The sequence below is a fragment of the Lucilia sericata genome, unplaced genomic scaffold (genome assembly GCF_015586225.1).
Source record: "Lucilia sericata isolate MDLA Ls3-8-SP2 unplaced genomic scaffold, ASM1558622v1 Contig000407F_arrow, whole genome shotgun sequence".
Taxonomy (NCBI): domain Eukaryota; kingdom Metazoa; phylum Arthropoda; class Insecta; order Diptera; family Calliphoridae; genus Lucilia; species Lucilia sericata.
The window spans coordinates 320,394-344,290 of NW_023994425.1; the positions used below are offsets into that span (position 1 = coordinate 320,394).

The window sequence follows — 23,897 nt, forward strand, 5'->3', positions numbered from 1 at the left end:
AAAGTTTAATTGCTTGTATATATATATATATATATATATATATATATATATATATATATATATATATATATATATATGTATGTTTAAGATTTCAGGGAAGAAAGCTTTGTGTATAAATAATAATTCCATACTCCAGGGCCCAATTTATACTACTACAATCAAATTTTACGCGATTGCTTTAGTGCACAAAACGTTAAATCATTTGGGTATAAATATGAACATTTTACTACTGTTCATTAAACAAGCTCCCCAACACTACTTGACCAATCAAGGCAATTATATTGAGAAAATATTTTAATTATATACGAAATGTATTCAAAGATAGAAAATTGCAAATAACATTTCCACTATATCATTAACTTATGTATAAATGATTAAATACAAATTGTTGTTGATATAAATATCAAAAAGACAAAGCACTTTGATCCCAAATGTATTGGTTTGATTGATGATTGATGGAAGAACACTGTTATTCGAATGAATGTGCTTTTGAGAATACATACAAACATACAAACAAAAATGTATTTATCTTTAATATTAAGCTTTAATTTTGGTTAACATTTTTTCTTGTTCTTGGGAAAAGCTGAAAAAAGTTGAAAATTAATTACATTACCTTGGCACAGGTGTGTTAAATATTTGTTAATTTTTCAATGATTAAACGAAATGTCCAAGATCAAGTCAGTTGTAAAACTTAAATAAATTAATTGTTTAATAAAATAAAATGCATTTACATTTGAGTGACAGTATGTCTGCTCATTAAGATTGAATTGTGAAAAAGGAATGTTACATATTTTTGTTGCTTTTTCACACAAAAATCGATTTCTTATACGAAAATTTGTTCAGTAAATTAATTAAGTTCTTATTATTCTTTAATAAAACAGTTATGAAAGCGCTTTATTGTGAAAAAAGCTCTTTTATACATATTGTAAATATATAAAGAAAAAAGATTAAATAGTTTTTATGTAAAAAGATTGTGAAAAAAACTTTTTTGTAAGTTTTTTTGTAAAACTTAAAAAAGGACTTTTGGTAAAAATTGCGATGAAGCTTTTTCTAAAAATGTAAAGCTTTTTAAGTTGGAAAAAGTGTTTTTAAGATAAAAATTATCTTAAATGAACATTTTTTGTATAAAAACTTTTTTGTGGATTTTTACTGGAAAAGCGAGTATTTATGTAAAACGAACATTGTAATGTACAATTTATTTGTGTTTTTAAAGGTTTTTATGAAAAAGCTCTTATTTTGTTAAAAGTGTATATTTCTAGCCTTTTTACAAAAAGATGTTTTAAAAAGCTTTTTTGTACAAATTAAAAATGGCGATATTGTATTTTTCGTAAAATTTAAAAATCTTTTTGGAAGAAAATGGTTGTAAAGCTTTTTCGTAAAAATGTAAAGATTTCTTTAGTTGGAAAAAGTGATTTTATAAAAAAATATATTTTAGATGAACATTTTTTCGAACAATTTTACTGAAACAGCATTTTGTGACTTTTTTTTTAAATGTAAAAGCTTTTTTGGTCGAATCGAAATGTTTAATGTACAATTTATTTGCATTTTTTGAAAAAGCTTTATTTCGTTAAGTCTAGTTTTTTAATAAAAATTTAAAAAAGCTTTTGATAGAAAACGGCTTCTTCCAGTAGAAACATTTTTCGATAAATTAGCTTTATTGAAAAAGCTTTTTTGTGATTATTTTTATATTAAGCTTTTTGCGACTGTTTTTCTATGTCCTCCCGGGGCATGTTTCCTTGATGAAAGACCCTCGTTTTGGTGTATTGCAATCCCGGGGTATAAAGAGGTGGCCAATACCTCCAGTCTGGCCGGGACTGAAAAAATGGTTACAGTCTACTGCCTGGCTTAGTCCTTGCATAGATTGCCAGAGGTCAGACCAGAGCACCACATAATCTGGTACTACGGGTGGCCAGTTGCCCTCAGGACTATGTAATGGCTGGTCCTTCGGGATCCACTATGTGCTGTTGTCGACTCAACAGAGGCCATCCCATCTGCATGGTTATAAACGCAAGTGATGTTTTTGCATGCCAGAAGTTAAGCATCGAGGCAGCAATGATCAGAGATTAGATAGCTCAAGCACTTGCGTGTAAGAAGAACAATCGGGCGTTGGTGCGTCGTCACAGAAGCTCACCCAGTGGTTGAAAAAGACCACCTTGAAGTAGGCCAATCATGGCAGATGTTCACGTAAAGCACGTCGGCATTAATTTGTCTATCTATCTATCTATCTATCTATCTATCTATCTATCTATCTATCTATCTATCTATCTATCTATCTATCTATCTATCTATCTATCTATCTATCTATCTATCATCTATCAAGCAAGCATTATCTTTCTGTGTCTTAATAATGAAAAAATTTAAAGCTTTTGCTTGATTTGTTTGTTTTGTTAAAATTCCATTTTATTTTTACACAATTACTTAAAGTTTATTATTTAATAATTTAAAATAAGAACATTTAAATTTTAAACAACTTTTGTGTTTTTTTTTTCAATTTTCCAAAAAATATTAATTAAATTTTTTAAAAATTGTAATTACTCCTCTAATGGTGATTTGTTGGGGAGAGTTTTTTTCAATATAAATGTTAATTAAACTCAATTCATTAAATGACTTAAGCTAAATTAACTTGTTTTAATAGTTTTATCCAGTTAAATGCTATCATTTGAAAAAATACAAAAAGAAAAAAAAATATTACAAATACTCGTATTACTAAAGTGTGTAATTTAGTGATTTGTTTTTTCTTTTAGCTCATAGAGTTTGTGTAAAGAGAATGCAATCTTTTTTTTTTATTCTTTCGTCTTTAGTTTCGTTTTCTGGAATGAATATTCCTGAGCTTTAACTGACAGACTTATGTAACAAATGATATTTATAAATAATAAGTAATTAATTATAACTTAAAGTTAGAAAAGAGGAAACTACGTAAAATAATAAATTAAACAAAGAGTAACATTTAAACTAATTACATCATAACACTATAAATTAGGTTATTAAATTTAAATTTCTACATTAGAATTTGAATCTATTATAATTATATGTAGAAATAATTGAATTTGTAAAGGAACTTACAAAACTTTGAGCAAATTTGAAGAAAAAAAAATGATGCAATTATTAAAATTATACTACAAATCACCTTTGAAGTTTTTAAACTTCTAAGCAAAACTATAAAACTAAAATACCAAAGCTTTAAAATATCAATAGAGAAAAGCTTTCAAAGTTATGAACAGTTTGGCTTAGATGTAGAATAATTAAGAGGTTTTAACTTTAATCTTCCAACCTTGCTTTTTATTGAGCCAAACCTTAATCAAACTTTAAAGCTTTTGCTTTTGCTTTTTTTTTTTTTTTTTTGTAATATTCTCTTACAAAAGTATACTTCTTTCATTCTAAAACATGCCTTTACAATAAAGTGTTTGTTGTGTTATCTTGAAATGTTATGGGTTTGTTTAAGGGGTTTAACTATGTTTGTGTTTAAATTGTTGTATTATTATTATTTTATAATTTAAATGGTTTTTTATTTTTCAATTTCATATTTCGGTAGGTTAGTGTTTCTATTATAAATATTCTAAGTCTGCATGTTACTTTTTTATGTATGTTTCATAAATTATGTTTTATTTAATTTAATGGAACTTAAGTTCTTGTTTCCTTTAATAGTTTTGTGTGTGTGTGTGTTTTTAGATTATTATCACTAGTTGCTTTTCTTGTCTTCGGGCGTTGTTGAGTCCAATGATGTGGTAGAATCGGCCATGGGTGATGTAGTGGTAGTGGCTTGTTTAGAGGACAATTCAGATTCGCTCATGCTATTCTGTAAATATAAAATTAAAAAAAATATATATTAATACAATAAAACTTGTCACAAAACCATTTGTCTCTAGTGATTTTCTGCTCTATCTTGGACTGTCATCAACTAAGATAAACAGACTATCAATATCAGTCACAAAAATCAAGAACCGAATTACTGCACTTGTGTTAGAGTGCAATTGATCAAGATTATGGCGTTAGACTTTGAACAAGAAATTCCTAATTTTAGAATTTCTAAAGTTCTTTCAATTATGAATGCATTAACTTGTTATCAGGGTTTTAAGGCTTCAGTTAACCGATTTCATAAATCAATTAGAAATCCCATGTGATTTTATTTTCTTATTTAAAACTCACCTTCATTTGTTTGCGCAATTTCATTGATTTGCCCATACTGATCAAGCGATAACGCTCCTTGGCGCGTTCACGTATCTTTTCGGGTACCACCAGCAGAGTTGTAGTAATGTTGCCAATAAACAGCAAGAAGAACAAACCGCTTAAAGCAGAAACCTGGAAAAAAGAAAAATAATCAAATTTACAGATTTCTTAGGAAAAGCTATTATGTAAAAAAGCTTTTTTGGTGAAAAAATTTTAGGAAACGATTTCTAAATAAAACAAATATTAGAAAGGAGTTGAAGAATGTTTGAAAAAAGATTTTTTATAAAAGAAAATAGTTTTTAGAAAGTTAGGAAAAACTTTATTAAAATTGTGTTGAAAACCTTTTTAATTTTTTTTTTTGCAAAAGAATGTAAAAAAGTAGTTTCTTTACTAAATTCAGAAAAATGCTTAAAAAAGCTTTGTAAACATGTTGTGCAAGCTTTTTTGAAAAAAAAAATTAAAAAAAGCTTTTTTGCAAAAAAATTAAGTTTTTTTCTAGAAAAACTTGAAATAAAGCTTTTTATAAAGAACATTGAAAAAAACTTTTTATAAAAGAAAATAATTTTGAGAGAGTCAGAAAAAACTTTATTACAATTGTGTTGAAAACTTTTTTTAACTATTTTTTTTTTTGCAAAAAAATGTAAAAAAGCATTTTCTTTAATAAATTCAGAAATATACTTACTTAAAGCTTTGTAAAAATGTTGTGCAAGCTTTTTTGCAAAAAAATTAAAAGCTTTTTTAATTATAAACTATCTTTTTTTAAATGCATGTAAACAATTTTGAAAGAGCTTTTTGTTAAAAATGGTGAAAGTTTTTTTTGCAAAAAAAAAAAAAAAAAATTCTGGAAGACTATCTACGAATCATTTTAACAATTAATATGTGATTTGTCTAACATTTTATTATTGAAACACCTTTTTAAGAAAAAAGCTCGTGAAATTTTTGCTTATGAGAAAGCTCATTCAAGAATAAATTTAGAGTAAAGCTTTATTTAAAAAGCTTAATATAGCTGTTAAAAAAATTAATCGAAATAAATAAGTTTTTTTTTAAAAAAAGCTTTTTGTTAAAAATATTTATTTATATTGGAAAAGTTAGTCTTCCAAAAAGCTTTTTAATAAAAATATTTTTATTTTAAAAATTTTATTTCAAAAAAGTTTTTTTTTTTTTTAAATTTATTTGAAGAAAGCTTTTTATGAAAAAGCTTTTTTCATACAAAAACTTTTATTACAAAGAGCTTTTATTGAAAAACCTTTTTTGAAAAAAAAGGGTTGTGAAACTTTTGTTTATGAAAAATGTTATTCAAGAATAAATTTAGATTAATAAAGCTTTATAGTAAAAGCGTTTCCGTAAATAAAGTTTGTAAAAGCTTTTTGAAGTAAAAACTTTTATATAAAAATAAATTTTGATGGAAAAATTTTATTTTTGTTCAAAACGAATTAAATAAACGTTTTATTAAGAATGCTTTAATTTCGAAAAAGCTTTTTTTTATTAAAAAAAGCTTTTTTTTAATAAAAAAGTTTTAGTTTCGAAAAAGCTTTTTTTAATAAACAAGCTTTAATTTCGAAAAAGCTTTTTTATTAAAAACCTTTAATTAATTAAGAAAGCATTAATTTCGAAAAGAGGTTTTTATAAAAAAATTTTTAGTTAAAAACCATTTTTTATTCAAAAACGTTTATTACAAAAAGCTTTTTCGAACTTTATGCCAAACAAAAGCTTTTTCAGTTTTTTAATATAAAAACCAAAGAATTTTTGTAAAAAAAAGAATTATGGAAATGCTTTTTTATTTATATCGAAAAAGCTTTTTCATTAAAAATATATTTTTTTCGAAATATTTTTGGTAAAATTTTACTTGTATTAAATTTTCTAAATTCTAAAACACTTACATGCCATGGTGCATCTGGTGGAGTGATAGACAATTTATACAAAGTCCAAGCATTATAGGCCTGGAAGGCATAACCCATGAACAAGAAGGGCAATAAGAAACTTAAACCGCGCCACATCCAAGAGTGGAAGCCCTCAATGGTAATGTCCATATTATGACGTTCACCCAAGGCCTTTAAACGATACAGCAAACCCTTTTGATAACCGAATTGTAGATATTGGACCATGCCTGAAAAGGGCGAAAACCCAGAAGAAACATTAATATAATATCACAAGTCAAAAAACAAATAAGACTTACTTATATAGGCATTAAAGTACATAAATTGATTTCTAAACATTTGCCAATGTTCACCCTGAGGCCAAACCAATAAAACACCTGCGGCCACGGTGGAGATAAAATGATGGGCCCGCCACCATCCCTTAATGCGAGAGCCATTTACCTTCAAAATTGATTCACGTATAGTTAAGGTACAATAGTACCAAACTAAGAGGAAAATATAGGATAATTCGAGGGCTCTAGTGACAAAAAAACCAAAAAAATTCATGTTATTTATATTTTAAGTGAAAAAATGTAATTAACTAAAATTTACCTGTAATTAAATATCAAATTAACAAATGCCATTAACAGACCTATGACATTAAGTATCAATTTGAATTTTTCATATTCATCTTTATAGCGTACTTTGTCATTTCTATTAAGAATGGAGACATTAACATCACCTAAAATTATCTGTTGAAAAAATGAAATATCAGTTAACGGTTTTTAGTATTATTAAAAAAAAAATCACTTACTCTTAGATAACGTCCTGATTTAGCAGGTAATGACTGTTCAATTTCATAAAGTTGTGCTTTACGTTTCAGAGTATTTTTCTGTAATTCAGCAACTTTTTCTTTTTCTTCGGGTGATTGGATATTTTTGAATCTATAGAGGAAAGAAGGGAAATGTTTGTTGTTAAAAACTATTTAATAGCAAATTTCGAGAATTTTATGGCGTTTTTTGTTTAAAATTTTTTTAAATTTTGTTTATCTTTTTAATAATTAGAAATGAAACAAGCAAAACATAATAGTCATTGATTATAAATGTCATCATAAGTTTTCTTATCAATTAAATGGCAAAAAAGTTAAAATAGAAATAAACATTATAAAATTGATTAAGAACTTAGTTAAAATGGAATACACCTGCAAACATTTAATAATGTTTTTGTTTTATTTTTGGGGCTTGGATACCCACCAACAAAAATTATGTTTTCTTTTCTATGTTGTTTTGCTTCTTTCTTAAATTTGTTTAATAATTGTTAAGAATTTTATAACAGCTATTTTTATTTCAATTCAATTAACAACACAACAAATTCTTATCGTATTCGTAGAAAAGGCAAAAATATTAATAAGAAATCCAAGGTACAAATTTCACTTTTCTCACAAAGTTGTCGAAAATATATAATAGATATCGTTAACCATATTAAAAAATGGTTTGAAAGTAAAGAAAAATTCCTTAAGTGCATAATAACAATTATAAATATTATCGGTAAACAAGCGGTATTGTTTTATTTTATAAAATAGAAATTGTAAAGAAATTTAATCAAATTATTGCTGGATATAAAATTAATAAGGAAATCTTAGTTAGAACTTTGTATCCAAAAGTAATTGTTTATGTTTTTGTAAAACTAAAAAGGAAGTAACTATGAAATAAATTTAAAAAAAATTATGTAACAAATTCTTAAAACAAAAAAATTTTGTCTGGAATAAATTTACTTTTTAAATAAAAGTTGTTTAAAACTTGTAATTTTCACTAAACTCTGTTAAAGCGAGTTTAACTAAACCCGCTTAAACGAAGTTTAAGGTTTTAAAGTCAAATGTTCGTGTTCTAATAACCGCCTAAAATGTTTATATATACCAATTTTTTATTTTTATGAATTTCTTAAAACAAATTTTTTTAAATATTTGACAAAAAATGTAGTGAGAGCAAAAAAATTGTCTGGAAAACTATAGTCTTTTAATGAAAAGCTGTTTAAATGTTTTAAATTTAACTAAACTCTCTAAAAGCGAGTTTAACTAAACGCGCTTAAACAAAGTTTAAGGTTTTAAAATCATATATTCTTGGTCTAATATCTGCCTACAATGTTAATAGATATTCATTTTTTATTTTTATTAATTTTTGAAAACAATTTGTTAAAATATTTGACAAAAAATATAGTAAAAGCAAAAACATTTGTCTGAAAAACTTTTATCTTTTAATAAAAACCTGTTTGAAAGCTTTCATTTTCACTAAACTCTGTTAAAGCGAGTTTAACTAAACCCGCTTAAACGAAGTTTAAGATTTCAAAATCACATTTTGGTGTACTAATAACTGCCTACAATTTTTACAAATACAATTTGTTTATCTTTATTAAATTTTTTTAACAAAATTTCATAACTATTTAACAAAAATAGAGAAATCGAAGAAATAACTTCTGGGAAAAGTTTGTCTTTTAATTAAAGTTTAAGTTTTAAAGTTTTAATTTTCACTAAACTCTGTTAAAGCAAGTTTAACTAAACCCACTTAAACGAAGTTTAAGATTTCAAAAACACATTTTCGTGTACTAATAGTTGCCTTCACTTGATACATACATAATTTCTTTATTTTTATTAAATTTTTTAACTTAATTACATAACTATTTAACAAAAAAGTAGAGAAATCAAAAAATTCTTTCTAGAAAAATATTTTCTTTTAACCATTAATTGTTTAAAAGTTTGAATTTTAACTAAACCCGCTTTAACATAGTTTAAGATTTCAAAAAACATATATTTTTTTTAAATTTTTTTTTAACTAAATTTCATAATTATTTAACAAAAAATTATGAAAACTAAAAAAATGTTTTCTGGAAAAATATTATCTTTTAACCATAAGATGTTTAAAAATTTTAAAATTAATTAAACTCTGTTTAAGCGGGTTTAACTAAACGCGCTTAAACTAAGTTTAAGGTTTCAAAATGAAATGTTTCGTTTCCAATCTATGTCAGTAAACGTTAGATATAATTATTTTTAAATTGTAATCATTTCTTTAAAATATTTTTAAGAATTATTAATTTTGTTTAAAAATTTTAAATTAAAAGGAATTTTGAAAGAATGCTTTGTCAAAACTTTGTTTCTGAAAAGTATTCCTTATGCAGATTTATGGTAACCAGCAAAGGTATTATTTATATAAGTTGTTCATTAAAAAAAAAAAAAAAAATACAAAACACTTGCACTCTTATTGACCCGAACAGCAAATTAGTAAACAAATTGTTTATATTAATAGAATTCTTTCTTTGTTGTTGTTGTTTATGTCTGAATATTAATGACAAATTTTCAAAATGTACAAAATTAACTTTTGCACACTTTAAAATAAATTAAAGAAATAAATCTATAATTAATTTGGTTTACATTTCAAACCTAAATGGTTTATTCATTGCCAAATTATTTTATATTAAAAAAAAAGTTTAAATAAAAATTAAAAAAACTTACTGTTTTAAAGAGGCGCTTATTTGATTCATGCGATAACGTTGATGTTTAATTTCATTAAAACATTTCTGTTGATGGGAATGTAATTGTTCCAGCAATTCAATATATTTGCGATTACAGTCCTAAAAATACCAAAGAAATTAATGATTAACAGCAGTTTAATTATATTTTATTACTTTCTCTTAACTTACCTCCAAATCTACAAATTCGCGATTTAATTCATCCCATTCATTTGTTAAAGTATCTATATTATTATTGGCCATTGTTGTGGTATGTTTTGCAAAATGATCACGCCAGTAATTAAAATTGAAATAAGAATGCCTTTAAACGGCCTTGCTCTTGTAGGTTTAACCTTGTGTTGTTGGTTTCTTTTTTAATGTTTTTAGTTGCAGTTATATTTTTGTTATAAGATAATCAAAGAGAGGATGGTAGAGAGAATGATCTTCTATAATGAAAAAAGACAAGGTAAAATATTGTCAATTATTTTGAGATGTTGTTAAAATATTAAAAAATCTAAAATAGAAAAAATTTATTGGTTAAGGGAAAAAGTATTATATATACTTTATTATTTCTGGCTTCAAAATGATTTGGTTTAATTCTAGTCAGTTGAAATATTTATTAGATAAAAATATTTTTTATTTTCAAGAAAGTTTGAGCATAATTTTTTGAAAAATTTTGCTAAAATTTATTAAAATTTAGAAAATTGGATAGTGCAAAACCTGGAATTTTAACTAAGTATTATTTAAAATGTTTAAACTTAACTAAACTCTCCGTTTGCGAGTTTAACTAAACGCGCTTAAACAAAGTTTAAGACCTCAAAAGTAAATTTTCCAGATCTAACCACTTTCAGTATTCATAATATATAAAATTTTTTTATTTTCTATTATTTCTTTTAAAGAAATTCTTAAAAAATTAGACTTAAGTTAAAAAATTGTTTAAAATCTGTTTTCTTTGACAAATTTTATAATAAATTCAAATAAAATTGTTGTTTTTAATCATAATTTTAACAAAATTTTAATTTTAACTTTAAAACTACGAAATAACATTTTCCCTTTGCCAATATTTATGACTAAAGTATAGTGTTTTTTAATATGTTGAGGGTCTTGAACTCATTGGCTGTCAAGTACGCAGTTAAAATAACAACAACAATAGTAAAAAACTACAGCAGCACCAAAAAAATATTCAACTAAAACAATAAAATGATGAGATTTAACATGACTACACAAATCTTGTGTGTGTATTTTTTAGATTTTACAAAAAATTTAAGTTTTGTTGTAAACTTATTTACAAAATTGTTGATTAAATATTTAAAGAGATGACAATTTGAGGTCCAAATTCTATTTTTAAGTTAACAAATATGAAATAAAATGTTTTTTATGAATAATGACTACACGTGTTATATTTCTTTTTAATATTACAACAACAAATGACACTTTTCCTCTTTATTCTTTTTATAGCAAAATTTATACTGAATTTTCCTATGACCCCTTAGCCTAGAGGAAAATTTCAGCTCACCCGTTTCACTTAAGAATTGACAATTTCTTTAACTACCGTGCGCGACCGTTTACCGATTATATTTTTCTGGCTTGGCACCTTGTCTGCGCTATGAAAATAACTGTTTTCAACTATTCGACATCCATAGTGGGGAACCAGCTAAAAAAAGCCAGCGAATCACTCACTCACTCTCGAAATAAATAAAAATATGAAATTGAATAATCTAAAACAATAACAACAATACCTATAATGGCAAATTTTGTATTATTATTTTATTGTTATCCAGCTGAACTCGGACTATGATTTGTATGTTTAGTTGTTCTTTTTATTGTTGTTGTTATTGCTGCGGTTATTGCTGTTCAACAATTTGTAGATTTAATAATTATTTAGTTAAAACCTCTTGTGTTGTTTGCAATTTTTTTATTTTTCTTCGTATTCACTTTTTTCTCGTGTATATTTTCTTGATTAGATTAGTTTTATTTTATTTTTTATTCACTCTTCTTTATACAAAATGCGTTGTTGTTATTGCTTTTGTTTTTCTCTAGCACTCTAGCTGCTCTGGAAGCAAAAGGTAAAACAATAGGCAAAAATATTTATATTTTTTATGGAAAAATAAGCAGCGACCACAAAAAAAGCTTAATTCTCTTAATGCACGTTCCCGTCACACCACTTTTATTTATTTTTTGTTTTATTCATATCATAAAAAAAACTTTTGTCTAAACGTCACGGCATTTTTTCTTCATTTTTGCTTTTAGCATCTGATGACGTTGTCTTTCAAACCAGCTTACCTTCAAAATTTTATCAATTTTTATTAATACTTCTCACTTCTCTAAACACAAATCTTCTTAAAATTAATTTTATATTCTATTTTATAGAATTAAGACAAATTTTCATAGAATTTCTTTCGTTTTTTCTTATAAATTTCTATTGCTTTTTTTTCTATGCCGGTATGTTTACTGTGTTGGGTTAAAATGGAAAAAAAGATGATTGTCAAACATTTTCACCCCTTCAACAGCTGTTTGTCAATGTAAATCAGTGGTGAATAACTACAACTGGGTTTACACAAGCCATATGTACTAAATTAGAACAGGGTCGTATTGTGGGAAATAAAATATAACGGTAATTTAATTTTTAAATAAAAACTATTTACAAAATTTTTGGAAATTTTTTTCATTTTCTTAACTCAGAATTAAATAACAACTGAACTAGAACTAGAACTGAACTAGAACTGAACTAGAACTGAACTAGAACTGAACTAGAACTGAACTAGAACTGAACTAGAACTGAACTAGAACTGAACTAGAACTGAACTAGAACTGAACTAGAACTGAACTAGAACTGAAGCTAGAACTGAACTAGAACTGAACTAGAACTGAAACTAGAACTGAACTAGAACTGACTAGAACTGAACTAGAACTGAACTAGAACTGAACTAGAACTGAACTAGAACTGAACTAGAACTGAACTAGAACTGAACTAGAACTGAACTAGAACTGAACTAGAACTGAACTAGAACTGAACTAGAACTGAACTAGAACTGAACTAAAGGAAACTAGAACTGAACTAGAACTGAACTAGAACTGAACTAGAACTGAACTAGAACTGAACTAGAACTGAACTAGAACTGAACTAGAACTGAAACTAGAACTGAACTAGAACTGAACTAGAACTGAACTAGAAACTGAACTAGAACTGAACTAGAACTGAACTAGAACTCGAACTAGACTGACTAGAACTGAATAGAACTGAACTAGAACTGAACTAGAACTGAACTAGAACTGAACTAGAACTACAGACTGAACTGAACTGAACTAGAACTGAACTAGAACTGAACTAGAGACTGAACTACTAGAACTGAACTAGAACTGAACTAGACTGAACTAGAACTGAACTAGAACTGAACTAGAACTGAACTAGAACTGAACTAGAACTGAACTAGAACTGAACTAGAACTGAACTAGAACTGAACTAGAACTGAACTAGAACTGAACTAGAACTGAACTAGAACTGAACTAGAACTGAACTAGAACTGAACTAGAACTGAACTAGAACTGAACTAGAACTGAACTAGAACTGAACTAGAACTGAACTAGAACTGAACTAGAACTGAACTAGAACTGAACTAGAACTGAACTAGAACTGAACTAGAACTGAACTAGAACTGAACTAGAACTGAACTAGAACTGAACTAGAACTGAACTAGAACTGAACTAGAACTGAACTAGAACTGAACTAGAACTGAACTAGAACTGAACTAGAACTGAACTAGAACTGAACTAGAACCTGAACTAGAACTGAACTAGAACTGAACTAGAACTGAACTAGAACTGAACTAGAACTGAAACTAGAACTGAACTAGAACTGAACTAGAACTGAACTAGAACTGAACTAGAACTGAACTAGAACTGAACTAGAACTGAACTAGAACTGAACTAGAACTGAACTAGAACTGAACTAGAACTGAACTAGAACTGAACTAGAACTGAACTAGAACTGACATAGAAACTGAACTAGAACTGAACTAGAACTGAACTAGAACTGAACTAGAACTGAACTAGAACTGAACTAGAACTGAACTAGAACTGAACTAGACTGAACTAGAACTGAACTAGAACTGAACTAGAACTGAACTAGAACTGAACTAGAACTGAACTAGAACTGAACTAGAACTGAACTAGAACTGAACTAGAACTGAACTAGAACTGAACTAGAACTGAACTAGAACTGAACTAGAACTGAACTAGAACTGAACTAGAACTGAACTAGAACTGAACTAGAACTGAACTAGAACTGAACTAGAACTGAACTAGAACTGAACTAGAACTGAACTAGAACTGAACTAGAACTGAACTAGAACTGAACTAGAACTGAATAGAACTGAACTAGAACTGAACTAGAACTGCAACTAGAACTGAACTAGAACTGAACTAGAACTGAACTAGAACTGAACTAGACTGAAACTAGAACTGAACTAGAACTGAACTAGAACTGAACTAGAACTGAACTAGAACTGAACTAGAACTGAACTAGAACTGAACTAGAACTGAACTAGAACTGAACTAGAACTGAACTAGAACTGAACTAGAACTGAACTAGAACTGAACTAGAACTGAACTAGAACTGAACTAGAACTGAACTAGAACTGAACTAGAACTGAACTAGAACTGAACTAGAACTGAACTAGAACTGAACTGAACTGAACTAGAACTGAACTAGAACTGAACTAGAACTGAACTAGAACTGAACTAGAACTGAACTAGAACTGAACTAGAACTGAACTAGAACTGAACTAGAACTGAACTGAACTGAACTAGAACTGAACTAGAACTGAACTAGAACTGAACTAGAACTGAACTAGAACTGAACTAGAACTGAACTAGAACTGAACTGGAACTGAACTAGAACTGAACTAGAACTGAACTAGAACTGAACTAGAACTGAACTAGAACTGAACTAGAACTGAACTAGAACTGAACTAAACTGAACTAGAAACTGAACTAGAACTAAACTGAACTAGAACTGAACTAGAACTAGAACAGACTGAACTAGAAACTGAACTAGAACTGAACTAGAACTGAACTAGAACTGAACTGGAACTGAACTAGAACTGAACTAGAACTGAACTAGAACTGAACTAGAACTGAACTAGAACTGAACTAGAACTGAACTAGAACTGAACTAGAACTGAACTAGAACTGAACTAGAACTAGAAACTGAACCTAGAACTGAACTAGAACTGAATTAGAAACTAGAACTGAACTAATTCTACCCAGTACCTTTTAAATCAATTAAAAATCACCAATTAATAATGGGTATTGTATAAATCTTTATTTACAGTAACCCTGTGTTTAAAATCTTTAAATCTAAATATATATGTAATGGTAACCAACTTTCCGCTCCACTCTCTTTATTCCTTACGTTTGGTGCGCATTTTCAAAGCCACATAAGCAGCAATACGAAAGATCAAAATTAACAAAATCAAACCCATATAATCGAAAGGTAAATTTGTCTCCGAAAAGTTTAGAGTCTCCAAAATAACTTTACCCGAACTGGGACAGGTGGTATTGGTAGAGGTGCAGGTAATTTCACCCGGTTGTACATCAGCCCATTGATTGATTAAAAGACCCTCGTTGGCATAGCGGAACCATGAGAAGTAGGATAACCATTTAAAGTACACAGGCACAGAACCGGAATTCAAGAAGAAACCACCGAATAGCAGGAAAGGTATGGTAACAGGAGGACCCCACCGATAAAGCCATGGAAGTGGAGGTACTGGCACAAGAAATCAAATAACCAAAGGAAGTGGAAACATTAGCCACCAGAGTAACCAATGCTAAGGCGCTAAGGAAATGGGTAATGCCAGGACGTAAACCAATCATGGGATAGGCAATGGCGATAAAAAGAAATGGTACCACTAAGAATAACGGCAATTCGGCTAAAGTTTTACCCAGAAAATAAGTATCACAACGATAGAGGCGACTTCGTGTTTCTCGCATAAAGACCGGTAGTTCAGAGGTGAAAACCTGCAACAGATTATATGAGATGAATAAATATTGCAAATTTTCGAAAATCTTGAAAACTTACATTGATTACAGCAAAAACATTTTGAAAAGTCATATTGGTGAGAAAGAGGAAAATGGCGCCATTGATGTTCATCACTCCCACTTGGGTCATAGGCTGATTTAAGAATATTAAACCAATTAAAACTGCAACCATCTGAAAAACAATAAGAAGGTTAGTTAGGCTCGGAAGAATACCCGATTCACGTTTTTACCGTAGTTTGTATCAAGCGCACTTTGACCAGCAACGGTTCCTTTAATGTTGATATCCAAGAACGCCACATAATCGCTCGAAACTGGGTAAACCAAGAGGCCTTGTAAAGTATGGTAGTTTCATCATCTTTCTGCAAACCATCAGTCTTGGCAGCAATCTTTTGGAAATTCTGTTCCATTTCCCGAGAAACTCTAAAAGTTGGTGAAAACATAAGTTTAAGAAAATGGATTGCTTCAAAAATTCAAACTACTGAACGTACTTTCCCACCGCAAAATTATCGCAAATTTTGAAATACGATCGCGAGATTCCATTTCTCGTCCGGGTACAACAGCCAAGACTTGGACATAGAAATCGGCTGGATTATAATTGGTAGGGCACTGGGCGCCAATGCTTAGAAAAATTTTAAAATTTAATATTAAAAAAATAGTAACATATTTATCCAAAACCCAACTTACAATGAGAAAAGTCTACCGCCTCGACAGGCGTACCTAAGAAAGCCACTCTACCTTCAGCCATCAATAAAATCTTATCGAATAGTTCATACAATTCCGAAGAAGGTTGATGTATAGTCAATATAACAGTTTTGCCACGCTGTGATAGTTTCTTCAAAACCTGCACCACACTCGCAGCCATAAACGAATCCAAACCCGAGGTGGGTTCATCACAAATCAAGAGCGGGGGATCGGTTAGTGCTTCCGAGGCGAATGCCAAACGTTTACGTTCACCCCCTGATAAACCTTTAACACGTCCAGGTACACCGATTATGGTATTTTGACATTTAATCAATGACAGATCCTGTATAACTTGATCGACTCTTTGTAGTTTTTGCTTCTGGGTCATAGTGCGTGGCATACGAACGGTAGCTTGAAAGATCAAATGTTCCCGTGCTGTAAGAGAGCCTATAAATAAATCGTCCTGTTGGACATAGGCACATCGGGCTTGCATTTCTTTGGCGTCTACGGGATGACCATTGAGCATGCGTACACTGGAGGGAGAGATTTGTACTCCTCGGGCTGAACGAAATGCTAAGGCATTTAGTAGAGTTGTTTTACCAGCTCCAGAACTACCCATTACTGCCAACAATTCTCCGGGATAGGCCACGCCACAGACTGTTAATGGCAACGAATTGTTAAGGAAAATAAGACCAATATTTCTTCTTTTATGATAAAAACTCACCATTCTTAATCAAGTGTTTACGAGGCTTGGGTATATGTCTTTCATTGCAGAATACACCTTTGACACGATTTACCAACTGCTTCCAATTCGAACCCGGTTGATGAACTTCCCCGAAAACATCTAGATTGCACCAGGAATATGTAAGCTTTTCGGAAGCGGACTCATTGGATACTAAAGAACCATAACTTTTGCTAAAACCGCTATTGATGGCCGATGCTTCAAGGGGTCCCGGAGTCTGAAAATTGAAAGAAAGAGGAAGTAAACAGAAATGTTAAAATTGTTTTTGTATGTTGTTGATTAACCCTGCATTGGCGAAGACTAGACTATAGACGTGGCCCACAGGCTAGACTATAGACACGACTACTATATAGACTAGACTATAGATCATACTATAGTCTAGAATATAGGCTAGACAATAGACTAGACTATAGACTAGACTATAGACTAGACTATAGACTAGACTATAGACTAGACTATAGACTAGACTATAGACTAGACTATAGACTAGACTATAGACTAGACTATAGACTAGACTATAGTCCAGACTATAGACTAGACTATAGACTAGACTATAGACTAGACTATAGACTAGACTATAGACTAGACTATAGACTAGACTATAGACTAGACTATAGACCAGACTATAGACTAGACTATAGACTAGACTATAGACTAGACTATAGACTAGACTATAGACTAGACTATAGACTAGACTATAGACTAGACTATAGACTAGACTATAGACTAGACTATAGACTAGACTATAGACTAGACTATAGACTAGACTATAGACTAGACTATAGACTAGACTATAGACTAGACTATAGACTAGACTATAGACTAGACTATAGACTAGACTATAGACTAGACTATAGACTAGACTATAGACTAGACTATAGACTAGACTATAGATCAGACTATAGACTAGACTATAGACTAGACTATAGACTAGACTATAGACTAGACTATAGACTAGACTATAGACTAGACTATAGACTACTATAGACTAGATAGACTAGACTATAGACTAGACTATAGACTAGACTATAGACTAGGACTATAGACTAGACTATAGACTAGACTATAGACTAGACTATAGACTAGACTATAGACTAGACTATAGACTAGACTATAGACTAGGACTATAGACTAGACTAATAGACTAGACTATAGACTATGACTAGACTAGACTATCGACTAGACTATAGCACTAGACTATAGACTAGACTATTAGGACTAGACTATAGACTAGACTATAGACTAGACTATAGACTAGACTATAGACTAGACTATAGACTAGACTATAGACTAGACTATAGACTAGACTATAGACTAGACTATAGACTAGACTATAGACTAGACTATAGACTAGACTATAGACTAGACTATAGACTAGACATAATATAGACTAGACTATAGACTAGACTATAGACTAGACTATAGACTAGACTATAGACTAGACTATAGACTAGACTATAGACTAGACTATAGACTAGACTATAGACTAGACTATAGACTAGCCTATAGACTAGGACTATAGACTAGACATAGACTAGACTATAGACTAGACTATAGACTAGACTATAGACTAGACTAGACTATAGACTAGACTATAGACTAGACTATAGACTAGACTATAGACTAGACTATAGACTAGACTATAGACAAGACAATAGACTAGACTATAGACAAGACTATAGACTAGACTATAGACTACTATAGACTAGACTATAGACTAGACTATAGACTAGACTATAGACTAGACTATAGACTAGACTATAGACTAGACTATAGACTAGACTATAGACTAGACTATAGACTAGACTATAGACTAACTATAGACTAGACTATAGACTAGACTATAGACTAGACTATAGACTAGACTATAGACTAGACTATAGACTAGACTATAGACTAGACTATAGACTAGACTATAGACTAGACTATAGACTAGACTATAGACTAGACTATAGACTAGACTATAGACTAGACTATAGACTAGACTATAAACTAGACTATAAACTAGACTATAGACAAGACTATAGACAAGACTATAGACTAGACTATAGATTAGACTATAGACTAGACTATAGAATAGACTATAGACTAGACTATAAACTAGACTATAGACTAGCCTATAGACTAGACTATAGACTAGACTATAGATTAGACTATAGACTAGACTATAGACTAGACTATAGACTAGACTATAGACTAGACTATAGACTAGACTATAGACTAGACTATAGACTAGACTATAGACTAGACTATAGACTAGACTATAGACTAGACTATAGACTAGACTATAGACTAGGCTATAGACTAGACTATAGACTAGACTATAGACTAGACTATAGACTAGACTAGATAGACTAGACTATAGACTAGACTATAGACTAGACCATAGACTAGACTAGACTGTAGAGTAGAGTATAGACTAGACTGTAGACTAGACTATAGACTAGACTATAGACTAGACTATAGACTAGACTATAGACTAGACTATAGACTAGACTATAGACTAGACTATAGACTAGACTATAGACTAGACTATAGACTAGACTATAGACTAGACTATAGACTAGACTATAGACTAGACTATAGACTAGACTATAGACTAGACTATAGACTAGACTATAGACTAGACTATAGACTAGACTATAGACTAGACTATAGACTAGACTATAGACTAGACTATAGACTAGACTATAGACTAGACTATAGACTAGACTATAGACTAGACTATAGACTAGACTATAGACTAGACTATAGACTAGACTATAGACTAGACTATAGACTAGACTATAGACTAGACTATAGACTAGACTATAGACTAGACTATAGACTAGACTATAGACTAGACTATAGACTAGACTATAGACTAGACTATAGACTAGACTATAGACTAGACTATAGACTAGACTATAGACTAGACTATAGACTAGACTATAGACTAGACTATAGACTAGATTATACATTGGAATTTAGGCTGACAATTGTACAAAATTCAGTTGTCCTAAGAACTCAAAGTTATTGACCGTAGACTGAGTTTTAGAGGATTTGAATGAAAACCACGGCTTTGACTGTAAAGTCTACTTTTTGACATTCAAAGAAACAGATGGTGAAGTATGTAAACAATTATTTATCATGGTTAAATTAAAATAATAAAGATTGGTATTCTAATAACACATTTTCGGTTTATATACATATGTATGTCTGTAGAATATAATTTTCATAATTTTTATAATGCATTTTATCAGCGATGCTGAGATTTATTAAACAAATACTGTAAAAGAATACCTTTATGTACGTATGTATGTAAATAAATAAATATTTAAATATAGAAAAAAATCTAGATAATTTTAAAATAAATGAAATTCGTAACAAAAATTATCAGACAGATAGATATTTTCGACATGCATATGCATATGAGAACAATGACAGATTAAATGAACAACAAACAATATTTTGTTGTTGTTTGTTGTTTTTTATTTATTTATATTTGATGAATTTAAATTTCAAAATTTAACAGAAATACACAAGTGTATTATGTACATATATGTATGTACATTAGGGTGGCACTGCTGGTATGTAAAAAAAGGTAATCATGTTCCCATCGAAAATAAAAACTTGGTTCATTCTAAGATATTCAAAATTTGGTTAACTGGATTAATTGCTAAAAATTTCTTTTTTGAGCTTTTTATGATTTTTCCAAATTTCTTACAAAGAAAATATACGCAATTTTGGTATTATATGAAATAAAATAGACAAATTAACCTTTCCAATGGTATATAACATGCCAATTAAAATCTCAAAATCATTCATTTAACATAAAAAGGAAGTATGTGTATGTAACTTCTTTTCATAAGGTGTGTACTAAATGACCAATATTTTGAGCATTATGGTGATTTAGGAAATCTCTTATAATTTAACCACGTTTCACATGATTTAGATTGAAATTTCAATAATCTAAAAAAACACAACATTTCCTCATAATAAATACCTAACAAGATATCACCAACATTTCTTAAAATATTCTATCATTATTATTAAGAGTGTGCTTGTCTGTACATGCGGGTGCAATGATGTATGTGCGTATAATGATGCATTTGTATTAGAATATCTCAAAAATGGGAAAAATGTGAAAAAACGAAACCATTTTGTTTATTTCTCAGTATGTACTAGTCTATAAAGTATAGAGTATTCTATTACGGACAAAGTACAGAGTAAAAAAAATAAAAACAATAATAAAAATAACAGTTAAATAATAATAACAACAAAACAATCTCAATAGATTGTACAATAGAATCACATTTACAGTCGTCAGTCAGAGTTGTACTATGTTTAACAAAGCATTATTTACCGACCACAAAGTAACCTCATTTTTGTTCTTATTGTTGTTGTTTTATTTAGCTCCCTCTCCCTATGTTGTTATCTTTTATTCGAGATGAATGTGTGTGTGTGTGTTCTATGGAAGTTAGAGCATGTTGGAGCTCATCTTTTATGTATGTACATATGTATGTATGTCTTGTCTGTCTAACTGCATACTTATGAATGTATGTATGTATGTAGGTGCATAATCTAATTTATTTGTAGGGATGTGAAGTGTAATCTGTATGTATGTTGGAGTATGTTTGTACATATATATATAATTTTCATTTTTTTTCTTTTGCGTTTGTTATTCGTTTGCCTACAATTGTATTTTTTTCGCTTCAATACTCAACATTGTGTCCATTACTTCTTGTTTTGTTTTTTATTTTCGTATACCCTACACCTCTGGCATTATGCTTCCGTATTGATGTTTGTAACTTACAAATATATTAGTCTTACACCCGCTTTAAAGTTTAGTAATCTACCCAAAATCTTCTTTCTAAATCTAAATAAAAATGTCCGTCCGTCTGTCCTTGTTTGGAGTTTTCTCAGAATCTATATTGTATAATGCAGCATATTTTATATGTGTACATACATATATCCTCCCAATTTACATATTCTTTACAAAGATAAGTTATACTCTATTGTAGGGCATTTTTTCGTGTGTTGTCATTATATTCTTGTACAATTGTAGTTTTTATTTATTTCACTATAGTGGGTGGATTAGTAAGTTGCCATTGAGACAGAAGGTTTATAATTATTGCATAATTTTTAGAAAGAATTTCATTTTTATCTGCGAATATTTTTTATTGTTCTTGTCAAGGTCTTATGTATCTAGATAATGTAGAAATGCTATTTTTATTTTATTTATGCAATTTATGCAAGAACGACTACTAAAGTTAACAATGGTTTATTAAGCAATTTTTGCAGTAAAACTATAGTAGAATTGAATAATGGGTTTCGTGTTTAAATTAAGCAAATATTATAATGTTTTATAGTCCAGCGGAGGTAGGCTGTATCCTTTTCATTTTAACTTCACTCATACCATTGCTTGCATCCAGTTTATGATTAAAAAGTTGAACCCTCCTAAGAAAACTATATTAAAATTACCCTTCCATGGACGATATGTATTTTGCATTTTATTGTGTTCAATTTCGAATGGACCCTCCAAAAACCAAGCGTGTTTTATGTATGTATGTTTGCATTTACATATATTTGGATGGCTAGCACTGGTTAGTAAAATGCTATGTATATATGTATGTATGCTTTTACAAGTACTTGTTCTATTTGAAGTCCATCCTTATCCATTCAACTAACTATCCATCTATGCATTCATTCATTCGTTCCTAGGTTCATTCATTCATACATTCATTCATATATATTACAAATTTTAAAAAATTCAAAAATTTACAGAATTAACATAGATACATGTAAATTTGGGTGCTCCTAGTCTGGAAGGGTAAAAAACAAACTAATAAACTAACTACTAACTAACTAACTAACTAACTAACTAACTAACTAACTAACTAACTAACTAACTAACTAACAAACTAACTACTAACTAACTAACTAACTAACTACTAACTAACTAACTACCTAACTAACTAACGACTAACTAACTAACTAACTACTACTAACTAACTAACTAACTAACTACTACTAACTAGACTACTAACTAACTAACTAACTAACTAATAACTAACTAACTAACTACTAACTAACTAACTAACTAACTAACTAACTACGAACTAACTAAACTAACTAACTAACTAACTAACTAACTAACTAACTAACTAACTAACTAACTACTAACTAACTAACTAACTAACTAACTAACTAATACTAACTAACTAACTAACTAACTAACTAACTAAGACTAACTAACTAACTAACTACTAACTAACTAACTAACTACTAACTAACTAACTAACTAACTAACTAACTACTAACTAACTAACTAACTAACTAACTAACTAACTAACTAACTAACTAACTAACTAACTAACTACTAACTAACTACTAACTAACTAACTAACTAACTAACTACTAACTAAATAATAACTAACTACTAACTAACTAACTACTAACTAACTAACTAACTAACTAACTAACTACCTAACTAACTACTAACTAACTACTAACTAACTAACTAACTACTAACTAACTAACTACTAACTAACTACCTAACTAACTAACTAACTAACTACTAACTAACTAACTACTAACTAACTAACTAACTAACTACTAACTAACTAACTAACTACTAACTAACTAACTACTAACTAACTAACTAACTAACTAACTAACTAACTAACTAACTAACTACTAACTAACTAACTAACCTAACTAACTAACTACTAACTAACTAACTAACTACTAACTAACTAACTAACTAACTAACTAATACTAACTTACTAACTAACTAACTAACTAACTAACTCACTAACTACTACTACTAACTAACTAACTAACTAACGTAACTAACTAACTACACTAACTAAATTACTAACTCACTAACTCTAACTAACTAACTAACTAACTAACTAACTAACTAAACT

General features: G+C 29.1%; 2 protein-coding genes across 4 annotated transcripts; both read right to left on the bottom strand.

Moving 5' to 3' along the window:
* Positions 1-3,287: 3,287 nt before the first annotated feature.
* Positions 3,288-12,001, bottom strand: LOC119604581 (transmembrane protein 120 homolog). Of its 3 annotated transcripts, none has more exons than XM_037957278.1 (9): positions 11,041-11,456; positions 9,717-9,970; positions 9,529-9,647; positions 6,838-6,967; positions 6,636-6,775; positions 6,344-6,561; positions 6,048-6,274; positions 4,147-4,299; positions 3,288-3,796 (listed from the first exon to the last, which is right to left on the bottom strand). In XM_037957278.1, exons 2-9 carry the CDS (start codon positions 9,786-9,788, stop codon positions 3,680-3,682), a joined length of 1,176 nt encoding a protein of 391 aa, XP_037813206.1. In that variant the 5' UTR covers positions 9,789-9,970; positions 11,041-11,456; the 3' UTR covers positions 3,288-3,679. The 3 variants fall into 3 exon arrangements, with proteins under 3 accessions (XP_037813206.1, XP_037813209.1, XP_037813208.1); XM_037957281.1 differs by having other exon boundaries at positions 11,264-11,284; XM_037957280.1 differs by lacking the exon at positions 11,041-11,456 and adding an exon at positions 11,808-12,001 and having other exon boundaries at positions 3,485-3,796.
* A 2,833-nt stretch (positions 12,002-14,834) lies between these two features.
* Positions 14,835-17,215, bottom strand: LOC119604597 (protein white). The gene is given in 8 exon segments (XM_037957322.1): positions 14,835-15,262; positions 15,264-15,542; positions 15,604-15,735; positions 15,794-15,983; positions 16,052-16,082; positions 16,085-16,182; positions 16,244-16,901; positions 16,969-17,215. Coding segments are annotated over 7 exon segments (1,686 nt in total). The 5' UTR covers positions 16,864-16,901; positions 16,969-17,215; the 3' UTR covers positions 14,835-14,926.
* Positions 17,216-23,897: the final 6,682 nt, after the last annotated feature.

Coding starts and splice junctions, on each gene's coding strand:
- LOC119604581 (XM_037957278.1), bottom strand. CDS start 9,788: ATGGCCAATAATAATATAGATACTTTAACAAATGAATGGGATGAATTA. Junction 9,648..9,716: donor GCGAATTTGTAGATTTGGAG/GTAAGTTAAGAG, acceptor TGGTATTTTTAG/GACTGTAATCGCAAATATAT. Junction 6,776..6,837: donor AATCAGGACGTTATCTAAGA/GTAAGTGATTTT, acceptor TTTTTTCAACAG/ATAATTTTAGGTGATGTTAA.